At 41.5% G+C, this 17618-nt stretch overlaps 1 protein-coding gene across 4 annotated transcripts; it reads left to right on the forward strand.

Moving 5' to 3' along the window:
• Positions 1–309: 309 nt before the first annotated feature.
• CDV3 (CDV3 homolog) lies at positions 310–17338 on the forward strand. Of its 4 annotated transcripts, XR_011149037.1 has the most exons (6): positions 311–738; positions 3141–3220; positions 5409–5554; positions 6625–6787; positions 14636–14776; positions 16772–17338. XR_011149037.1 is itself a non-coding variant. In XM_069007475.1 (5 exons), exons 1-5 carry the CDS (start codon positions 502–504, stop codon positions 7951–7953), a joined length of 753 nt encoding a protein of 250 aa, XP_068863576.1. In that variant the 5' UTR covers positions 310–501; the 3' UTR covers positions 7954–13514. The 4 variants fall into 4 exon arrangements, 3 of the variants coding, with proteins under 3 accessions (XP_068863576.1, XP_068863577.1, XP_068863578.1); XM_069007475.1 differs by lacking the exons at positions 14636–14776; positions 16772–17338 and adding an exon at positions 7827–13514 and having other exon boundaries at positions 310–738; XM_069007476.1 differs by having other exon boundaries at positions 14636–17338.
• The last annotated feature ends 280 nt before the right edge of the window (positions 17339–17618 follow it).

Genomic DNA, 17618 nt, shown 5'->3' on the forward strand with positions numbered 1-17618 from the left:
GCCGGCTCGCCCACAGCCCCTCACATCACGCGCTCTCCAGCCGGGCCGGCACGCGGAAGGGCGGCACGGGAGGCGCCGGCGCGAGCCCGGCCCTGGGCGCCGCGCACGCCCCGCCCCGCCCGACTCGGCCAATCCGCGGCCGCTTCGCCTCCGCCCTCCCCGCGCCCGCCGCGCGCGTCCTCACGCGCCGCAACGTCAGCGCCTTTCGCCCCTATTCTGGAGACTCCCCCGAGCGGCCGGCGGCGCTCATTGGCCGCGAGGTGGCGGCGCATGCGCGGTGAGGGGCGCGGCCCCGCCCCGTCTCCCCTCAGCCCGTCCGCTCCCTGCGGGCCGCGTCAGGCGTGGGGCGCGCGGGCCGCCGGGCAGGCCCGGGCAGGAGCTGCCGCAGCCGCCGCAGCAGCCGCAGCCGGGCGGCCGCGCTCCCCGAGCAGCGGGAGGGCCCCGCCGCTCACCTGTTGGCCCGGGCCGCCGCTGCCCGCCTTCCCCCGCCCGGCCGCCGCCATGGCGGAGACCGAGGAGCGGAGCCTGGACGACTTCTTCGCGAAGCGGGACAAGAAGAAGAGGAAGGAGAAGAGCAGCCGAAGTGCCGCCGCCGCTGCCGCCTCCAGCGCTTCCAACGCTGGCTCCAACGCGGCGGGCGCGGGCGCGGGGACCCCGCGACCGACTGAGGGCGGTGGCTCCGGGGCCGCCGCCGCCTCCGGCGCCGCCGGCGGCTCCTCGGCCAAGGCGGCGAGCAAGGTGCGGGCGGGGAGGCCGCGGGTTCCTGCCGGCAGGGGGCGCCGCCGCCGCCCGGCCATGCGGCGCCCGGGGCCGCGCGGGGCTGGCGGCGCTCCCGGCCCCGCCCCGGGGCTACCGGGCGGGCGCTGCCGCTGCTTCTGCTGCTGCTGGCGGCGTGGGGGGAGCCTTCGCCGGGCGTCTCGGCCCTGTGGGAGGCGGGAAAGCGGGGCCCCTTCCCACTCTGCAGCTGCGGTTCAGCCCGGCACTCCCGCCCATGTTTCTGGGTGTTGCGGCCGGAACCGGAGGTTTGCGTCGGGTGCCACCTGGAGCTGTGCAGCGTGGCCTGTGGACCTTGGCGATATGATTCCCCCAGAGTCCGCCGAGCTCTGTGCCTTGTTGCCAGGAAGGGTTTTGTTGCAGTAATTTTTTTGGTTGTTGTTTTTGATAGCTTATAAAAGTGAAACGATGAGCATGCAGGAGAAGCTTAAATGTCCTTAGTTGAGTTGGTAGCTCTCTATTTCTTCCTCTGCCCTTTTTCTCCCTGTCCACGACATCAGCACCGGAGTAATGAAATTTAAATCAGAAGTAGTTATAAGAGCTTTAATGCTGTGAATTTTAAAAGGCGTTTTAAGAAGTACTCTGCCGTTTCCTGATGTTTTTTAAATTGTGGAGCTTGACACGTGCAGTACCTTTGTTATATATTTGTCTGCTGTAGACAGGACGGATAGGACGTAAAAAATTACTTGTACCTCTTATCTCTTTATTTCTGGCTTGTTTTTTTTGCCTCTTGGTATTGTTTTCCTTTGGAGGCTTCAGCACGCAGTAATCTGAGGATGTGTTCCCTGTCTTTCTGGTACAAATCGAATCTTTTTCTATCGCAATGATATTATACTCTCAGAGTATAAAAAGATGTCTTGTGAAGGGGTTTTTGGAAGTTATATACCTCACTTCCTTCATGCTTATGTAGAGGATCAGTGATTTAAGGATATTTTCTCGTTGTGGTAGATGGGTTACTAAAACCAGAAACAGTTATAAGAGCTCTAATGCTGTATATTTCAAAATGAACTTTAAGAAATAGTCTGCTGTTTCCTATTGTTGTTTAACCTGGGGAGTTTGACACATGCAGTAGCTTTCTAAGTAGATCAAGGTCAGTGGTAATCTTTCAGCTGCTCTTCTGCTCACTTGCAAAATAGTATTTGGCTTTGACTGAGGCTAGTACTTGGATTAGAAACAAAAGTCACTAAATGTGAAAGGTACATTAGCTTGGAAACTGTAATGTTTCCATGGAGATGGGAATGTAAGAAATCTAAAATATTTTAGAGCTGTAGACTCCTGCTCTTCCAGAGGACTGAATCTTCAGCAGGCAGTGCAGTTAACATGAGGTCTCTTCCTGCTTCTGCTGTTACTCTAAAGCAGGTCAGAGTTTTTCTTTTGGAGATTGACTGTGTAGAAGATCCCAGCACAGGGCTCTAAAAGCAGCTTTATTCTCAGCTGTTCAGTGGAAAGGGGTCTGTGCCTTTGACAGACCTTGCTCACAAGGTCTTCCTATTTGGAGTAATATAACTGCATTTCACGTAGAGTGTAGGAATTAGGTAAACTACTAATTAGGCTGTGTCTGTCTTAGAGCTGGGACTGGGAACATGGGAGGACTGCATATCTGTTCGAGTCCATTTTTGGTTTACCTTAATAATCCCAGAATCTCCTGATGACACCGTAGGACAAAATTGCCTTCACTTAGGAGAGTCCCTCTTTCCCCAAACAAACTGCCATTTTAAAACCCTAAAGTAGTTCTCTTGAAAGATACACATATTTTGTGTACTAAGATTGCTGTGGTTTTGAAGCTGACCTTTTTACTGTTATAAAAACACTTCTCAGGAAGACTATAAACTTGGTTGTGAATGTGAAAAAGTCAAATGGACCATTATTAATCTTGGTCATAAAGCCACTGTAAGCTATTCCAAATGTTCTTTTTTGTTTGGCTCATGAAATAGGTGATGGAAAAGTAAATTTAAAGTTTTGTGTGCATTCAAGCTGTCATGAAAGCCTACTGTTAGTGACAGGGAGAGGTCTTGCCCTGGTCATGACTGCACGGTCCTGTTCCTACATTATGTTGTTCCTTGACTTCCTGATGTGTTTTTGCTGAGATGATGTGGCTTTCTTTCACTTGAGTGACTTTTTGCTGGGGCATTTCTTAGCTGTTTTAGTGAGTTAAAGTCAGCTCTCAGGTGCATCCCAGGTGACACACAGTCAGTTAGGGGATGAGGGCATGCAATCCTTTCCTCTCTTGGCAGTGGGGCACACAGTTGGGTTTCTTCTGGAACTGTACCTTCACCCTCAGGTTTTCTTGTATTATCTTAGTTATGTTCTTCTTTTCTACTTTGGTTGCAGAGAAGGTGACACCTTATATTTCTCTCTTCTTACAGGAAGAGGATGATTGGAAGGAGTTTGAGCAAAAGGAAGAAATTGATTATAGTGGTCTTAGAGTTCAGTCCATGCAAATAAGGTACTACTTTTTCTTCTTTTTTTACTTTAGTATAATCATTACCGATATCTAAAAAGTATGGTTTTTTTCTTCAGAGCTGTTCCCGTGGAGTCCAGTTAAAGAGAGGTTTGATATGTTTCTGATAGTACACAAGTTTGCTACTGGATAACTTAAGTTTGACTGGTCTCTGCCAGTGTTCTCTTTATTTTCTTAATCTCTATTCCTACTCTAGATCTATCTTTTTTGCTTGGGACTCAGGACTTTTTATTACAAATGCTTAACATTCCCATCCATAAAGATAGTCAAGTAGGAATTTCTCAGAGGAGTGCAGACAGTAATTCCCACTGAATCATTTGACCACTGTAAGAGTATCTGACTCAATCTACTCAGTATCTTCAGTTGGGGAGCAAATTCCTGAACCATTGCATTTGTATTTCAAAAAACCAAAAATACAGTTGGTAAAAGTAGTCTCCCATGATAAGATCCCACAGGATTGTGTTTATGAATCTAATTCATGATTCCTTGTTCATTTTTTCATTAGACTTTTCCTGTGGTCTGGTGCAAAGTAAGTCTACTGTTGTCTGTCCTGGTTAAGAAAAATGTTTTGTCGGGTCAGAAAATGGGTTTTTGTGACCTCAGTTGTAGACTGAGAATGTCAGATAATCCTCATTGTCCAGATATTGATGTTCAAAATTATGTAATCTTAAAATCAACCTACCTGTAACCAGTGCAATAGATGCTTTCTTTCACTTTCGTTTGAGCAGGTCTGACATTTTTGGAATTATTTACTTTTTTGGATCAGAGCATTCCCCCCACTCCTTTCAGTTAACTAGTCCTTTTAGGCTATTTGCATGCATTTGTCCCACAAGCTGTCCATGGCATTGCAGTGTCACAGTGGATAATCACATGTCTGATTAGACAACCAGTGGGCTGCAGCTTCACTGACTGCAGGTACTGTTTGACTGAAAAGCCTCTAATTTGGTTTTCTAGACAAAGGCCAGCATTCCACACACTTTTCATGCTGTGGCAGATTTTCAGGCATGTGGAAGTTTCTGCCACAGGATTTTGTGACCATTTGATTAGTGGATTTAAGGGAACAGTGGAGAAGTAAATGGAAGAAAAGCCTACTAGAGGTTATAGATTATCCATCTCTGGAGATCTCTTTGCTGAAACAAACATACAGAGTGTCTGGAGGGGGTGGGATGCTCCCTATGCTTGCTCTATTGTAGTTAAGTCTGTAGACATAGCTTCTGACTGTCATTTAAGATAAGGTAGTGATGTGTTTAGGCCCTTGGACCACCTTACTATGATTGTTACTGTATTTGGATGAACAATGAAAGGGCATTTAAAGGCATTTTTTTCTGTTCACTGATCATTACTTACAGAGAAAGCTTACAAAGGTCATGAGTAGTAGGATTTGGTGTATTATGAACTTCTGAATTCACACTTCGCTGCTGTTGAAATCAGTGTCTTGATTCTTTTCAACAGCATCACCCTCCACATCTGTCCCATTCTACCACACAGCTTTCTGTAGTAGCTTTGACCAGCAAATTATTTTGGGTGCCTGACTACATCTATGCAAAATAAAATAGTCTAAATAAAATACAACCAAGCTTTTGCATTTGGTCTGTCTTTGAAAAAATTAAATTTTTGTCTCTTGTGCTTTTTTTTTGATTGCCTGCTTTAAAAAAAGAGATCTGAGTTTGTTTGTGGATTTTATATTACCCATACATATAAGAGTGCTTCTTAGGGGATTGTGGTTGTAGGAAAAGTGAGCTCAGGCCTTGCTTTCTTTCACCACTGCTCCTCTGTTTCTTCCTCTTGACTAAAGCATTTTATGGAAACTGGACTTGTAGACTTTTCCTGCTTTATCTTCTAATCGCTTCCAAATGCATGACTCTCTTACTAAGAGAAAAGCCTTTACATTCAAAATAAGATACCAATTTCTTTAATCACTTGGTTCAAGTTGAATTTTTTTTTAAATTCTTTTAGGAGTTTTTTCCTTCTCAGTTGCCAAGGTATATAGCAGCATGCCAAAAATTGTTCAGCTGGAATTGCTAGTACAGTGATTACAGAACTAATGTAGTCTGGTTTAATTTAGTATCTTCAGCACAGCAGTCATGATGTCTTTTCTTATGAGGATTGTGTAATCTCTGGCAAATCTTAAACCTCTGTTTGTAAGGTGCTACTGATCATTTGTCTCTTATAGTGAAAAAGAAGATGATGAAAGTGAAAAAAGAGAAGAACCTGGTGACAGTTGGGAAGAGACTGGTGGTGGTGGTGGTGGTGTAGACAGATCATCTGGTCCTTGGAACAAGTCAGCTCCTCCACCAGCCCCTGTTGTTGAACCAATTGGTAAATTTACTCAGACTTGTTTTTTTCCAGTTACATCAGGTTGAATTAAGCTGCTCAGTGAGTAGAGCTCAAGGAACAGTTCCTGTTCAGGCACCCTCTAATGAACCTAATGGCTTGTTTGGCATGCTAGCCATCAAGGAAATCCCCCTGTCAAAGGATCTGAGGAACTGAATTGAATTTAAAGTATCTGTCAGATACTTTAAAACACAAGTGGAAGGGTTTTTTTATTTCCAACTTCAAAGGAACGGGAGGAAACATTCTGTCTTTGCAGGAGATCCCTCTGTTTTGCAGTCTGTAAAATACCTGTTGGAAGCATTTCTGTTGATCTAAAAATGCTGCTTTAACACTTCAGTGGATGTTCAGCCAGTATCTGATCTATTGTGGCAATTAATAGCACGGTTTTCAAATCAGTTCTAGAGTACTGAGAACATGGCATTGCAAGATTGATTCTTTAACTAGCATAGGACTTCTGGTTTTTTATTAAATACAGTTTATTAATATCAGTGGAGATAAACTACTTACTTAGTCATCCTCTGAGTTCAGAATATTCTTTTCCACTGAGAAATTAATTGAAAAATAGCCTGCTGTGTTCTTTCTTGTTTGTAAAGGAGGTAAAGCTAATTGGTGTTACTTCATGTTAGGTTTTTACCTTAAATGCAAACTATTTGGACAGTCCCCTCTGCATCTGGAGAGGTGTTTTAAATAAGATTTGGCAACTATATAATTATGTGTTTAAATCTGTTTTAAATGTGTTTTAAATTGTTGCTAATAAGTTGCAAATGAGAAACATGAAGTCCTCATTAGTAGTTTGGATTCCCTAAACTTTGTGAGGCAATACAGTGGAGCCACGTTTCAATTTGACTGGTTGTAGGTTAAGTTAGGTGACACCTGATTTCCTGCCTTGTCTAAAATACTTGCTTCCAAAGCTTAAAAGGTGGAAAAACATACTTGTAAGATTCTTTTCATTTTTCTTCTTTGTGGAGTTTTGTTTGTGTGTTGGTTGTTTTGGGTTTTTTGTCAGCTATGAATGCTAACTTGTTCTCACGTGTGACTCTTGTTCTTTTACCTAGTTACAGAAACTCCAGAGCCAGTGCAGACTGGTGGCGTGTACCGGCCGCCTGGTGCCAGGGAGGGCGGGCGGCCACGGAGAGCACAGCAAGGACCACCAGAGATCTACAGTGACACTCAGTTCCCATCACTGCAGTCCACCGCCAAGCTCGTAGACAGTCGAAAGTAAGTGCATTCCACTGATTCCCTGACATTTCCAGCTGCCTTCTCTATGTTCTTACTCTGTCCTAGTGCTTAAGCCTGAATCTTTCCAGAGAGGAAAGAAATAACTAAGAGGCAGTAAATGTATTTTCCAATTCTGTTCCTGTGAAATAACTTTGATAGGATGTAGCCCAGTGAGATAGCCAGGCAAGACTGCCGGTTGTTATCTTTGATGGCTGAAGGATTTCCCTGAATATTTCTGCTATTGACAGCATCTGATTCCCTCAGACACTAGCCATAGTGAGGCTGTGTTCCTTCCTTCAGCAGACAGATGTAGGAAGCCCTGAGCATGTGGCCTTCTTGTTAGAGATGTGAAGGTGCTTTAACTGGAGGAATGGGGTTTAATGCAAATACAAATCAATACACTGGCTGGCTGAGCTGTGATTTAGTGACAAGCTCCCCCAATTTTGCTGAAGTGTTATGTATTATGTGGTGCTGAAGACTTCAGTCTCACCCTATTTTTGAATACTGATCTTTTTATAACCTTATTCCCAGTAGAAGAGATGACTAGGCCAATACATAATTCACTTGGGGGATTTTGGGTGTTTTTTGTTTATTGGGGTTTTTTTCCCTCCTGCCTGCTATGCTACTGCTTAATACAGCTTAGAAGAAGCTTTGTTTCCTGCAGGTATTTTTTGGTGTGGAAAAGGAGACAGGCTGTCATTGATGCTTTGTGATTTAAATGGTGTAAATTGAACCAAGAGGAAATTCTGAATGAACATTCTAGAAAGTGACTTCTGCGCTCTAGAACCTATTTTTCATAAATGCACTTAAATTTACTTTGAGAATGTTAATCTAAACTGTACTGGGTGATGAGCTTATTTTGGAGATAAGGTTTTAAAAGATTTGCTTGGGAATGTTTAGGTATTCTGTTAAACTCTAAATCTTAGTGTTTGTTCTGTGTTCATAATGTTTTTGTTGGGATGGGGTGGAAATGGACTAGAAATTCACAATTCACAAGTTAGTGATAAGATATTTACTGATTACATTTATTTTCCCATAGGGATAAAGAAATGGAGAAGAGCTTTGAAGTAGTAAAATACAAAACTAGAGGTAGGGATGAGGTCTCAAAAAACCAGGCACTTAAACTTCAGCTAGACAACCAGTATGCTGTGCTTGGGGATCAGTAGAGCCGCACACACAGTACAATTAAGGAATGCTTTTTTGGTAACCGTTCTACTAAGGTAACTAAACTACAGCTAACAGCTATGATGAACATGCCACCTTATTTCTGCTGGATCTACTGCAGCAAGTGCAGACTACTTTGACGTAAGTGATTGGTTCTCCTGCACTATGGAAGCATAATATGTTGCAACTTCTCCATTGGATATGGGGCAAATTAATGTAAATGATTGAACAAGAGTCATCAGTGTTCTTTAATTGCTCAGAGAGATACCTACAGCCAGTGGTCATTTCAAAATCTTTTTATGTTCAGATACTGAGCCTTCGTAAAGGTTGACTACCTCAGACTTGATGCACTCATTGTGGACACCATGTGGATCACAACTTCTGGAAGAGAAGGTTACAGCTGTTTTAGTGGCCATCTGAAACTTGAAACCAGCTCTACTGGATTCCTGTCAGAAATCCTGCAGAAGTCAGCCATTTGGTTCCAATTTGCTATAACAAAGATTTAAGTGACCTTAATGACAAACCTGTTCGTTCCCCTTCTGAGGAATCCTGTCGTGTGTAGCCATAGCCTACTAGAGACTTCTGGAGCGTCCCATACCACTCATACTATCCAAGTACAACAGAGCTGTAGTTTGTTTACCTTTCTAGAGTGCTGTACGGAAGTAACTGCAAAACAAATTAAAACTCATTCAAGTATCATATTTCAGGAATGATGGGTTTGAATAGTTTGTTTGCATTAGCCATTTTCAAAGTTGTCTGTTTAAGTATTTTTTTTCTATTACCCATAAAAAAAATGCCTGCCTTGTTTCTGATATCGATTTGCAGTATACTTAAACAATGATAAGATGTTGTAGTGAAATAGGGTTTATTTTGGTTTTTGTCATGAAGTTTGTCTTTCTCACCCTAAAGCACTAAGAGTTTTGGTTTGACACAGAGGTATCCAGACTCCCAACTACAGTCTTCAGAATTTGTCCTTTAAAAATGAGACGTGGCAGTAGGGATACGAGATAAAAACTATCTTCTATCAAAAACAATTATTTGTTTGTTGAGGAGTGATGCTTACCTGATAAGCAGAATAACTTAATATGCAGAGAGATAACTAAAGCTGGTAAGCCTGATTTGTTTGGCTACTTCTGTGAAGCATGCAGCTCTCTGAGGCAGCAATCCTCCAAGTATAACTCATAAATGGTGTTTATTCACAGTCAGGAAGTTTAGTAATGACGGAAGGCAGTGACTTGTTAAGTTACTTAATTTAGTGGAAGTAGGCAAAATGGCACTGGTACACTAGGAATATAGGACATTGCCTGTAACTCTTTCAGTGAACCAAACCTGTCAAGTACCAGAAGTGTTCTGCTGTAACTGTTTTTCTCTTCTCTGAATTTTTACACCAGAAGCAAAATGAAGTACAATAATGGTGTGCTCCAGTGTTGAGGTTTCTCAGAGTAAATGCCAAAAAATAGACCCAACATCCATAAGAGTTGCCAATGGCAAGAAAAACAAGGGAGCAAAACAAAGCTTGCTTTATGTGTGTGGGAGTACTGTGTATGTGCAGAAGATAAGGATAGTTCAGGAGTCACCCAGTTGGGTTCCCTTTGACTAACTGCTGACTTGCTTTAAATTTACTTCTCTGAGGCCAATGCAGATTTTGCTGTTGACTTCAGTGGGGCTGGGGTTTCACCTGGTTCTTTCATGCACAGACTAAAACTGGCCTTGCCCTTGCAGAGTTAACTGTCTATAAAAATTCTGCTAGAAGCTGCTATTAAAGAGAGGGCTCAAGAGACTATTCCTAAAGTTGGAGACTTCATTTGGAAACAAAACCCCGCTGAAAGACTGATACCAATACTTGGACTCTGAGCCATGTATCTTCCTTGAAAATCCATTGTTGCCAGCAAAAATGTTGTTGTCACAATTTCTTGTGGAATTCATGGTAAATGGACATGTCACTTGATGGGGTAGAGATGTGAAGTCTTAAAATGCTTTTCCTGATGCTCTAAAGAGATTGAGATCACTAATGCACATGAATAGAGTTTTAGTCTCCTGTATGAAGGGTAGATGAGACTGTCCATTGTACCACCTTTAATCTGAGGTTTTTGGGCATGAATTCTGGCAGTTCAAGAAAACCCTGTAAAAGTTTCAAATCAAATAAAATGGAAATATACATGGATTCTGGAGTCTAGTGAGTCTTTACATTTTAGTTTGAGCTCATGACTGTACAATAGCAGAGGATACAGAGCATTTGGATTTCTTAAGGGATAGGCCATGGAGTGGGCAGTTGTCCTTATGGCCAGGTGGGCTCTATTTCAGAGCTTACAGCAGAGCATATTAATAAAACTTTTATTTATACATAGAAGTTTAGTGTGCTATCTGGCACAGTGTCTTCTTACTCACACCATATAGGACTGGTTTGAGATGGTGAGTTGAGTATGAATGTAGCTTTGATTTGCTTTTCACTTGAAAGTACCTCTGCTAAATTAAAGAATGGGGAAGAAAAACCCAGCCTCTAGATGGCTGCTATCACTGGAGCCCATCAGGTACTGATAACTAAAGGTGTTCCTTTGGGGGCTTCTCTCAAGCATATCATTCCAGTTTCTTTCTGGAGGCATAAGGAAAAAAAATCGGAAGTGCTGCAGATTTCCGTAGTACAGAATGTTAAACTGTTTTAAAAGAAATGTTTCTTGTGTTAAATATAGCTGCCAGCAACTATCAAAATGCCAGTTGTCAGTATCTTCCTTGTACCAAGTAATTGTTTTGCATGCCTGAAATTTTGAAAGTCAGTCCTCTGTGGAAGCTTGGTATGCTTTGGAGACTCTGAAGTCCAACTTTATCTGGTTTGTTGTTGCATTCATTCGAGGCATGCTAAGAATGTCCTTTTCATTCCTTCACAATGCTCGTTGGAAGGCGTATTCCACAAATGAAGGGTTGTCAGTTGTCCTTGATGCCAGTCAGTTTAATGCAGTTGTGTGCTGCTTCAGGGACTCCCTGGCCTGTGACACGATTTTATGGTGGATTGCTTGTTAATTCCCAGTTTAAAGGTTTTTATTTCTTTGGTTTACAATAAAACAGAGCCATGAAGGTACCAACTTGCTGGTAGAACGTTGAAATGTCCAGTGCTTCCTGGGAAAAGAACAGTTTGGATTTGTGTTTCTCAATGATACAGTCTGTATTTAAGGATGTTAAAATTCTAAAAACTAGGTAACTTCAATAAAGTTGGACTTCCCAAATGTCTACTGTAGGTATCTGGAATCTGTATTGAGCTGATGATAAATGTAGGAGAGATTAGTTTTGCCCCTCCCATCTCTCCCAGTTTAGCTGTGTCATGTTTAATCTTATTTACAGATGAAGAGGAATTGACAACTAAAAGTGACTGTGTCCTGCTACTTCAGTTTTATATTTGTAGCTAGCTTTAGCAGTCATGTCCACAGTAACTTAGATGAATTTTAATGGTACAAATTGTGCTAGAGGCCTGACACTACAGGGAATAGGGCTTTTGGTATTTGACTGCATCTGTCAGGTCTTGGAAACTTTCAACACACCATGGCTGAGACCCCTGTGCTGTTCAGGTCAAGTAAACACAATATAAATTTGATTGGGCTGCGCATCTTGGAGTTTGCTTATCTGAGCTTCTGCAATAGTTGTAGTTTTTGCCTTTCTAATTTCTGCCTGGTTGAGCAGTTTTAAAGTCGCTTGTGGTTTTCTGTCAAATACCCTAACTAAAATGGAGCAGGGATTAATACAGCTTCATGTGCTTAAATAAGGTTGCTTACTTGCAAGGTAGTAATGTTTTTCTTTCCAATATTGATGTGGTCAGAAATTTATACCTCAGTGGCCCAAGTAACTAAATTATACCAAAACCACCTTGAGTACCATAAAATCTTTATGAACACCCACAATCCAGGTTTTGTTGCCTGACTGTAACTTAGTTCCCAAATTCTCTCTCCCTGTTTTCAGCTTTTAATGTTAAAACTTGTTTTTAATGATAAATAGGGGCTTTTGTTAGGCAGTATAAGAAAATAATAAGTGTACTTAAACTTCGGATATATAAATTAGGTATGTACAGAGGGGAGGAAATCTGACATATTTGCAGATAAACTCTCCAGAAAAAGTTAAAAAGATAGCTTGTCTGTATTGAGGTTAATATGAGAGCCTGCAAGCTCTAGCAGATGAAGGAAGAAATGACAGCAGAAAACAGAACTGAGGAGTCTTAAGTCATAAATCTAAAGTTTGGCTCCTCAAGCATCACCTGTAGTTCTACCATGTTCTGTTTGAAGTGAAATAGAGCAGGAAGGAAGATTAATAAATAAATAAATCAGGGAGAGTGGAAATTATACAAATAAAACATAGGTGCTATAAAGAAGAGGGGGATTATGAGGGCTGTTTTCTAAATGATAGCATTAAGTGCGTAGCCTGAGGCAGGGAGTGGAGCGTAAGATGTTGGATAGTGCAGGTGCTGCCTGTATAGGTACTGCTTGCACAAGTGACAGATTCATCTGACTTTAAATCAGCAAAACTGTTTAAAGTTCAGTACTTGGGGAAGGCAGCCCATTTTATTTCTTCCTTTCAACAAATTGGGAGAATCTGTTCAGAGAGAAGGTAGAGTTTTGCATTGGTATGAAGCTGTCTGACCTGTTGCCTAAAGAGAGAACTGAGGACAAATTTCAAGATGGCTCAACAATCCTCTTCGGAAGTAACTTGTGTATTTAAGAAAATTATTTTTCACTTCTGCATGATAAAAGGCTGAGACATTGTTTCAAATAGCTATGAAGACTTTTTTTTGGTGAAGTATCTTCTAAATGGTACATACATCATGGGTTTATTTTCAGTTGCTTAAGAGTATGTGTTGATGCAGCAAGGTTAATGAAGTTCAGTGTTCACTTCAGTGAAGTTCCGCTTAGCCAGAATACAAATACTAAAGACATATCACAGTATTAATGAGTCACCAGGAAAAGTAGTGTGTCTGGAATATTGGATTGGAAAATATCATCTAAAACAACTGTGTGCACTGAAAAGAAGCCAAGCCTGTTTCATAGCAAGAGCAGGGGAAGCATGGGACCAAGAGAGCGGGATTTGGCCTTGGTTTTCTGCTGAGCTGCTATGTTCAAGTAATTTAGTTTCACTTTGCCTCAGTTTCCCCAGCTGTACCAAAAAACCAACAACCTACCTCACAGGGGTGTTGTGAGGCCAAAGCTGTTCTTTGTCAAGGGCTGGGGCTGATGGAAGGTTCTACAGAGGACTAAAAATCTTTATTAAAAGATCTTTATATTAGCTTTTATTGTAGTATTTTAATACTATTTTGGCAAAGGCTTATTTCTATGGAATGTAATATATGTCCTATTTAAGTATTATGTAATTAGACTTATTTTAGTATGTATGGGTAAGGAAGAAGTTCAGGCTGAGCACTCTTAACTGGTATTTCCTCTCTTCAATTATCTGTGCAACCTAAATGGCATATTAATATGAGGCTCTTTGTTTTTATGTGGAACATATTAAAATCAATATTGCTATATTTTGTAAACCCCGTGACTGAAATAAAATCCTGCTCACAGTTGATAGCCATCTCCTATAATGTGGCTGTTTTAAAGTTTGTTCAAATCATGTGAACCAGAAATGTTCACTCCTGGTATTTGTCATAGGAATGTATTATTCGTCTCCTCTCCGTGTGTAAACACCTTTTTCCTGCTCTTTATTCTTTCCCTTATTTAAGCTGAAGTGGCATGCAGCGACAAGGCAAATGGGAAGAGAGAATAATCTTCAAAACTTGTAAAATCTGGTATTAAGGCAAACTGTAGAGGAAGGGAATGAACAAAAGGGAAATAGTTGGCCATGGAGGGGTTTTTATGAAATAACAAAGGGAAGAAATTATCAAGAACTTGTGCTGAGTGGGGTAAGCAGAAGGGATAGGTAAGAGGAAGGAATACAGATACAGCAGAGGTGATTACCCTATTTGTTATTACCTCCTGATTTATCTGTTAACTGCAGCTGGAGTAACATGAAGCAGTAACTTATGAATATGCCTTTGTCTGCTTTTGCTGGTGCTTTCAAGGTTCATTGCTCAGCTTTTACAATGGGACTTCAAAAAAATCAGAGAACACGATGGTGGCCTGCATGCCGACAAATGAGAGTTCTGATGGGTCCTGGACAGAGATGAGGCCCAACAGTTATCTTCTCTTACTGACATTTTTATCATTGCAGCACCTCTAAGACAGTTGTTAATGTGCATCAGCAGTGACAGTTCTCTGTCAGAAATGATTAGTGTTAAGCTTCAGCAAACTGTGGCAGTTGCTTCAGAGGAAATGTTTAACTAGCTGAATAATAAGCACATAAGCACTGAAGAATAACATGGGGCTTTTTGGAATACTTAGGATGATGATGGTAATGACTGATATTAAAGTCCATATATTGTAGGTGGCTTAAAATGACTTTAAAGTATGTATCTTGTTATATGGTGGGAAGGAGAATTACTTTTAAGATGTTTATCATCTATGCCCCTCTTAACAAATAAACTACCTTAGTCTTACTGTCTTTCCAGCTCCAAGGAGCTGCTTCTACCATTCTCTTACAAGTTTCCTGCCTGTATTTCTCTGTCAGTTTTTTTAAGGTGCTGAAGAAACAGTAAATATTCATTGAGGACCTCTAAGAGAAATAGATGCTGTAATATTTTTCCATATTGTTGTGTCTTTAATACAGCCTAACATCTTACTCGCTTTCTTGACTGCAACTACACAGTGAGCAGATGTCTTCATCAAGCCGCCCATGGTGCTGCCTAGATCGTCCCCTTTGAAAGATCACAACTAATTCAGACTCATGTCACAACTACTACCAGAGCATGTATGAGTGGTTTAAAACCTTTCCAGTATTTATTGCCTCGGTTTTTTCTGTTGACAACTCACCTGCCCCTGATTTGCCAAGTTTACAGAGTCAATTAGAGTATCCTGGCAATCACCATTAACCTAGTAACTTCCACGGGGATTGGCTTTTGCCATTTGATGTACTGAAGTCTTCAGTTTCATGTATATAATTCACTCTTCTGGTCAGCGAGTAGCATGGCAAGCGCTTACTAAATTTTACTCAATCTGATGTTTTCTGTTCCTTTTCATGTCTCCTATCTTCTGTACTGAATTTCCATTCTCAGTAACAGCAATGAAGTCATTACATCTGCTTTATTGCAAGTAACTTGCCTACAGAAAACTGTTAGTTAAAATATTGTCATAAGCTTCCTTTTTTTAATTAGAACAAACCACTTATTCTGTAACTCTTTCAGAGTACATACAACCATATCAAAATGATTCAAACCATAAAAACTGGCTGATAGAAGAGAACAAATTTATTGAGAAAAAGGCAAAATATATGTCTGGGCTCCCAGAGCTTAACTTCACTGGTTTCAATGGAGTTTTTTCTGCCACACAAGGTCAGTTTCATTAAAATGTTATTTGAGATCATGTCACTTGAAGTCTAGGTGTAACAGCCAGAATCAAGTGCCAGTGAACAAGTCTCATAGAAACTTGTTTTAAATTTCCAGGTTACTCTCCTCTTTGTACCAGAGATGAAGCAGATGCATTACTATTACTTAGTCTCTGGCCAGCATGGATTCAGCCATGCTTGGTCTAATATACCTGTAGTAGTATTTAACTGGATATTGAAACTGGATTACAATATTTGAGATGAAGCAACACTGCAGGGCAGGCTTAGTCTTTGTGGTTTGTGTCATCTCTTCATTCTCATCAGCTTGTGCTTTAAAGAGCATGGAGCTGTAAATGATGTTGTCTTTAAGTGCTGACTGCCTTTCCCAGTCATGTTATGTTTACAAGGATGTCATAAGGGCAGACTCAAGCCTGGTAGGATGCACAGCCTGGCCCTTGAGAGCTGCATTACCTCAATTATCAGAGTACCGCATCCTAGAGAGCAGCTGCTTCCAGTACTAATGATGACACTTGGTTGAGATGAATGTACCTTGGCTTTTGCATCCAATAATTGTATCTGATAGGTGTTCTATTACAGTGGTATTCTGTCAAAAATCAGTTGTGGCTGCTGGGAATTATTAAGTTGGCCAAGGGGAGTTGGAATTTTTTACTTTTTGAGGACGTGGGGGGGAAAACAAAGCCAATGAATCTGAGAGTTGTTAGAATGTAATACTTCATAGCCTCTCCCCTGCCACTGGAAGACTCATCTGCTGCTACACTCACCAAAGCCCTGTCTTGCCACTGTAGCTCTGTACTGTTACTTACTAACTGCCCAGTAACCTTCAGGGCTGACAAGTTCTGTGACCGTGCACTGTGTCTCTACTTGGAATTGGGTAAAAAGCAAAGTGGCTTTGGAAACTGGCATGACAGTGGGGTAATGGGCTCTGCTCATTTTTTCCCCTGGAACTCAAAGCTCAGCAAAATTCTCTTGCTTTGACCTCTCTTTGCCCTAGAGTATTCCTCCTTCTGTTCATCTACATTATTACCATGCCAAGGATTTCTTAGTCAGGTGCCTGAATTATTCACCACTTACTTAGAAAGCAGCAGGCAAGAACTCCTGAGTCTTGATCATGCTGCATTGTTTTTTGTCAGGGCTGTGGTATCACAAACACTGCAAAATTGCTTAGCAAGTAAGTGCAGTCTTCTTGAAGAACTGAAACCTAGAGCCTCAGAGGCTACATGGGAGCCTAATTCCCACTAAATATAGCAAAAAAGAGGCAGTAGCACTGTTCACAGTACAACACAGCTCAGCTATGGGAAGGAGTAAGGTTGCATGACTGGTAACGTTCTAGCTTAAACAAAACTGTCTTATCTGGACAGCAAGATCTAGCCTAAAGCTTTTTTTTTTTTTTTTTTAATGAAGAGATTACTGAGGGAAGAATTTTAAAAGGATCTCTCTGTAAGTGAAAAGGAAAGAAAAAAACACCAACCTGAATTTCAACAATGTACCAGAATGTCTCAGCTTCAGACTTAATGTGAAGAAATGAAGATAATTGTGTGCTCAGTGCAGTGCAAAAGAAAGAATGATACTGTCTGGGAAAATGGTTTGGCTGGGAGCCTATGGAGCACAGCAGAAGCTGTTTCAACAAAGTAGAGTTCAATCTGATCTGTTTCTGAGAATCCCTGTGTGGCCCCCACAGTTAACACAGGAACCTAATGGTACCTGTATATTTATATAATTATGTTTATATCATAACTTAAGTTCAAAACCTGAACTATATATATTTCTGTCAGTAGGTTTTTTTTTTTTTACCCTGGTTTACCTATCATGGCTGCTGCATATGACAACTTCTAACTGTGGACTGCACACATCTGTTGTTCTTTTGTCCCACGGTAGAGTAATGGTATTCAAACTCTGTAAAGCACTTTCGTGATGTTTCCTGTGAAGAAAGCTGAAGAAAATAAATTTATCTTAACAGCACCAACTGAATTTACATTTCCCAAGTTTGTCTTGCTTGTGTTGTGTTCCCCCCATGTATGGCATATGGACAGCAGTGTGCTGGATAGCAGGGCGGTGTTCAAGGCCCAGCGCAGAAGAAGAGCTGGCTCTGGCTGCTTTCTGCTCCTGTTTCCCCAGCACCCCCTCACTGTCCTGCCTCCCCTCTGCCTTTAAACCAGTGTCTACCAGGGCAGTGCACACTGGAGAATATGTAGTTCTCAGATCCCAGGTTACTGGTTTCACTGCATGTTGGTATGTGCCTGATTTTAGC

The sequence above is a fragment of the Aphelocoma coerulescens genome, chromosome 2 (genome assembly GCF_041296385.1).
Source record: "Aphelocoma coerulescens isolate FSJ_1873_10779 chromosome 2, UR_Acoe_1.0, whole genome shotgun sequence".
NCBI lineage: Eukaryota > Metazoa > Chordata > Aves > Passeriformes > Corvidae > Aphelocoma > Aphelocoma coerulescens.

Bases quoted from the DNA above. Each gene is read 5' to 3' on its own strand.
- CDV3 (XM_069007475.1), top strand. From the start codon at position 502: ATGGCGGAGACCGAGGAGCGGAGCCTGGACGACTTCTTCGCGAAGCGG. The intron at 5,555-6,624 runs GTAAATTTACTC...TCTTTTACCTAG, and splicing joins CCCTGTTGTTGAACCAATTG to TTACAGAAACTCCAGAGCCA. The intron at 6,788-7,826 runs GTAAGTGCATTC...ATTTTCCCATAG, and splicing joins AAGCTCGTAGACAGTCGAAA to GGATAAAGAAATGGAGAAGA.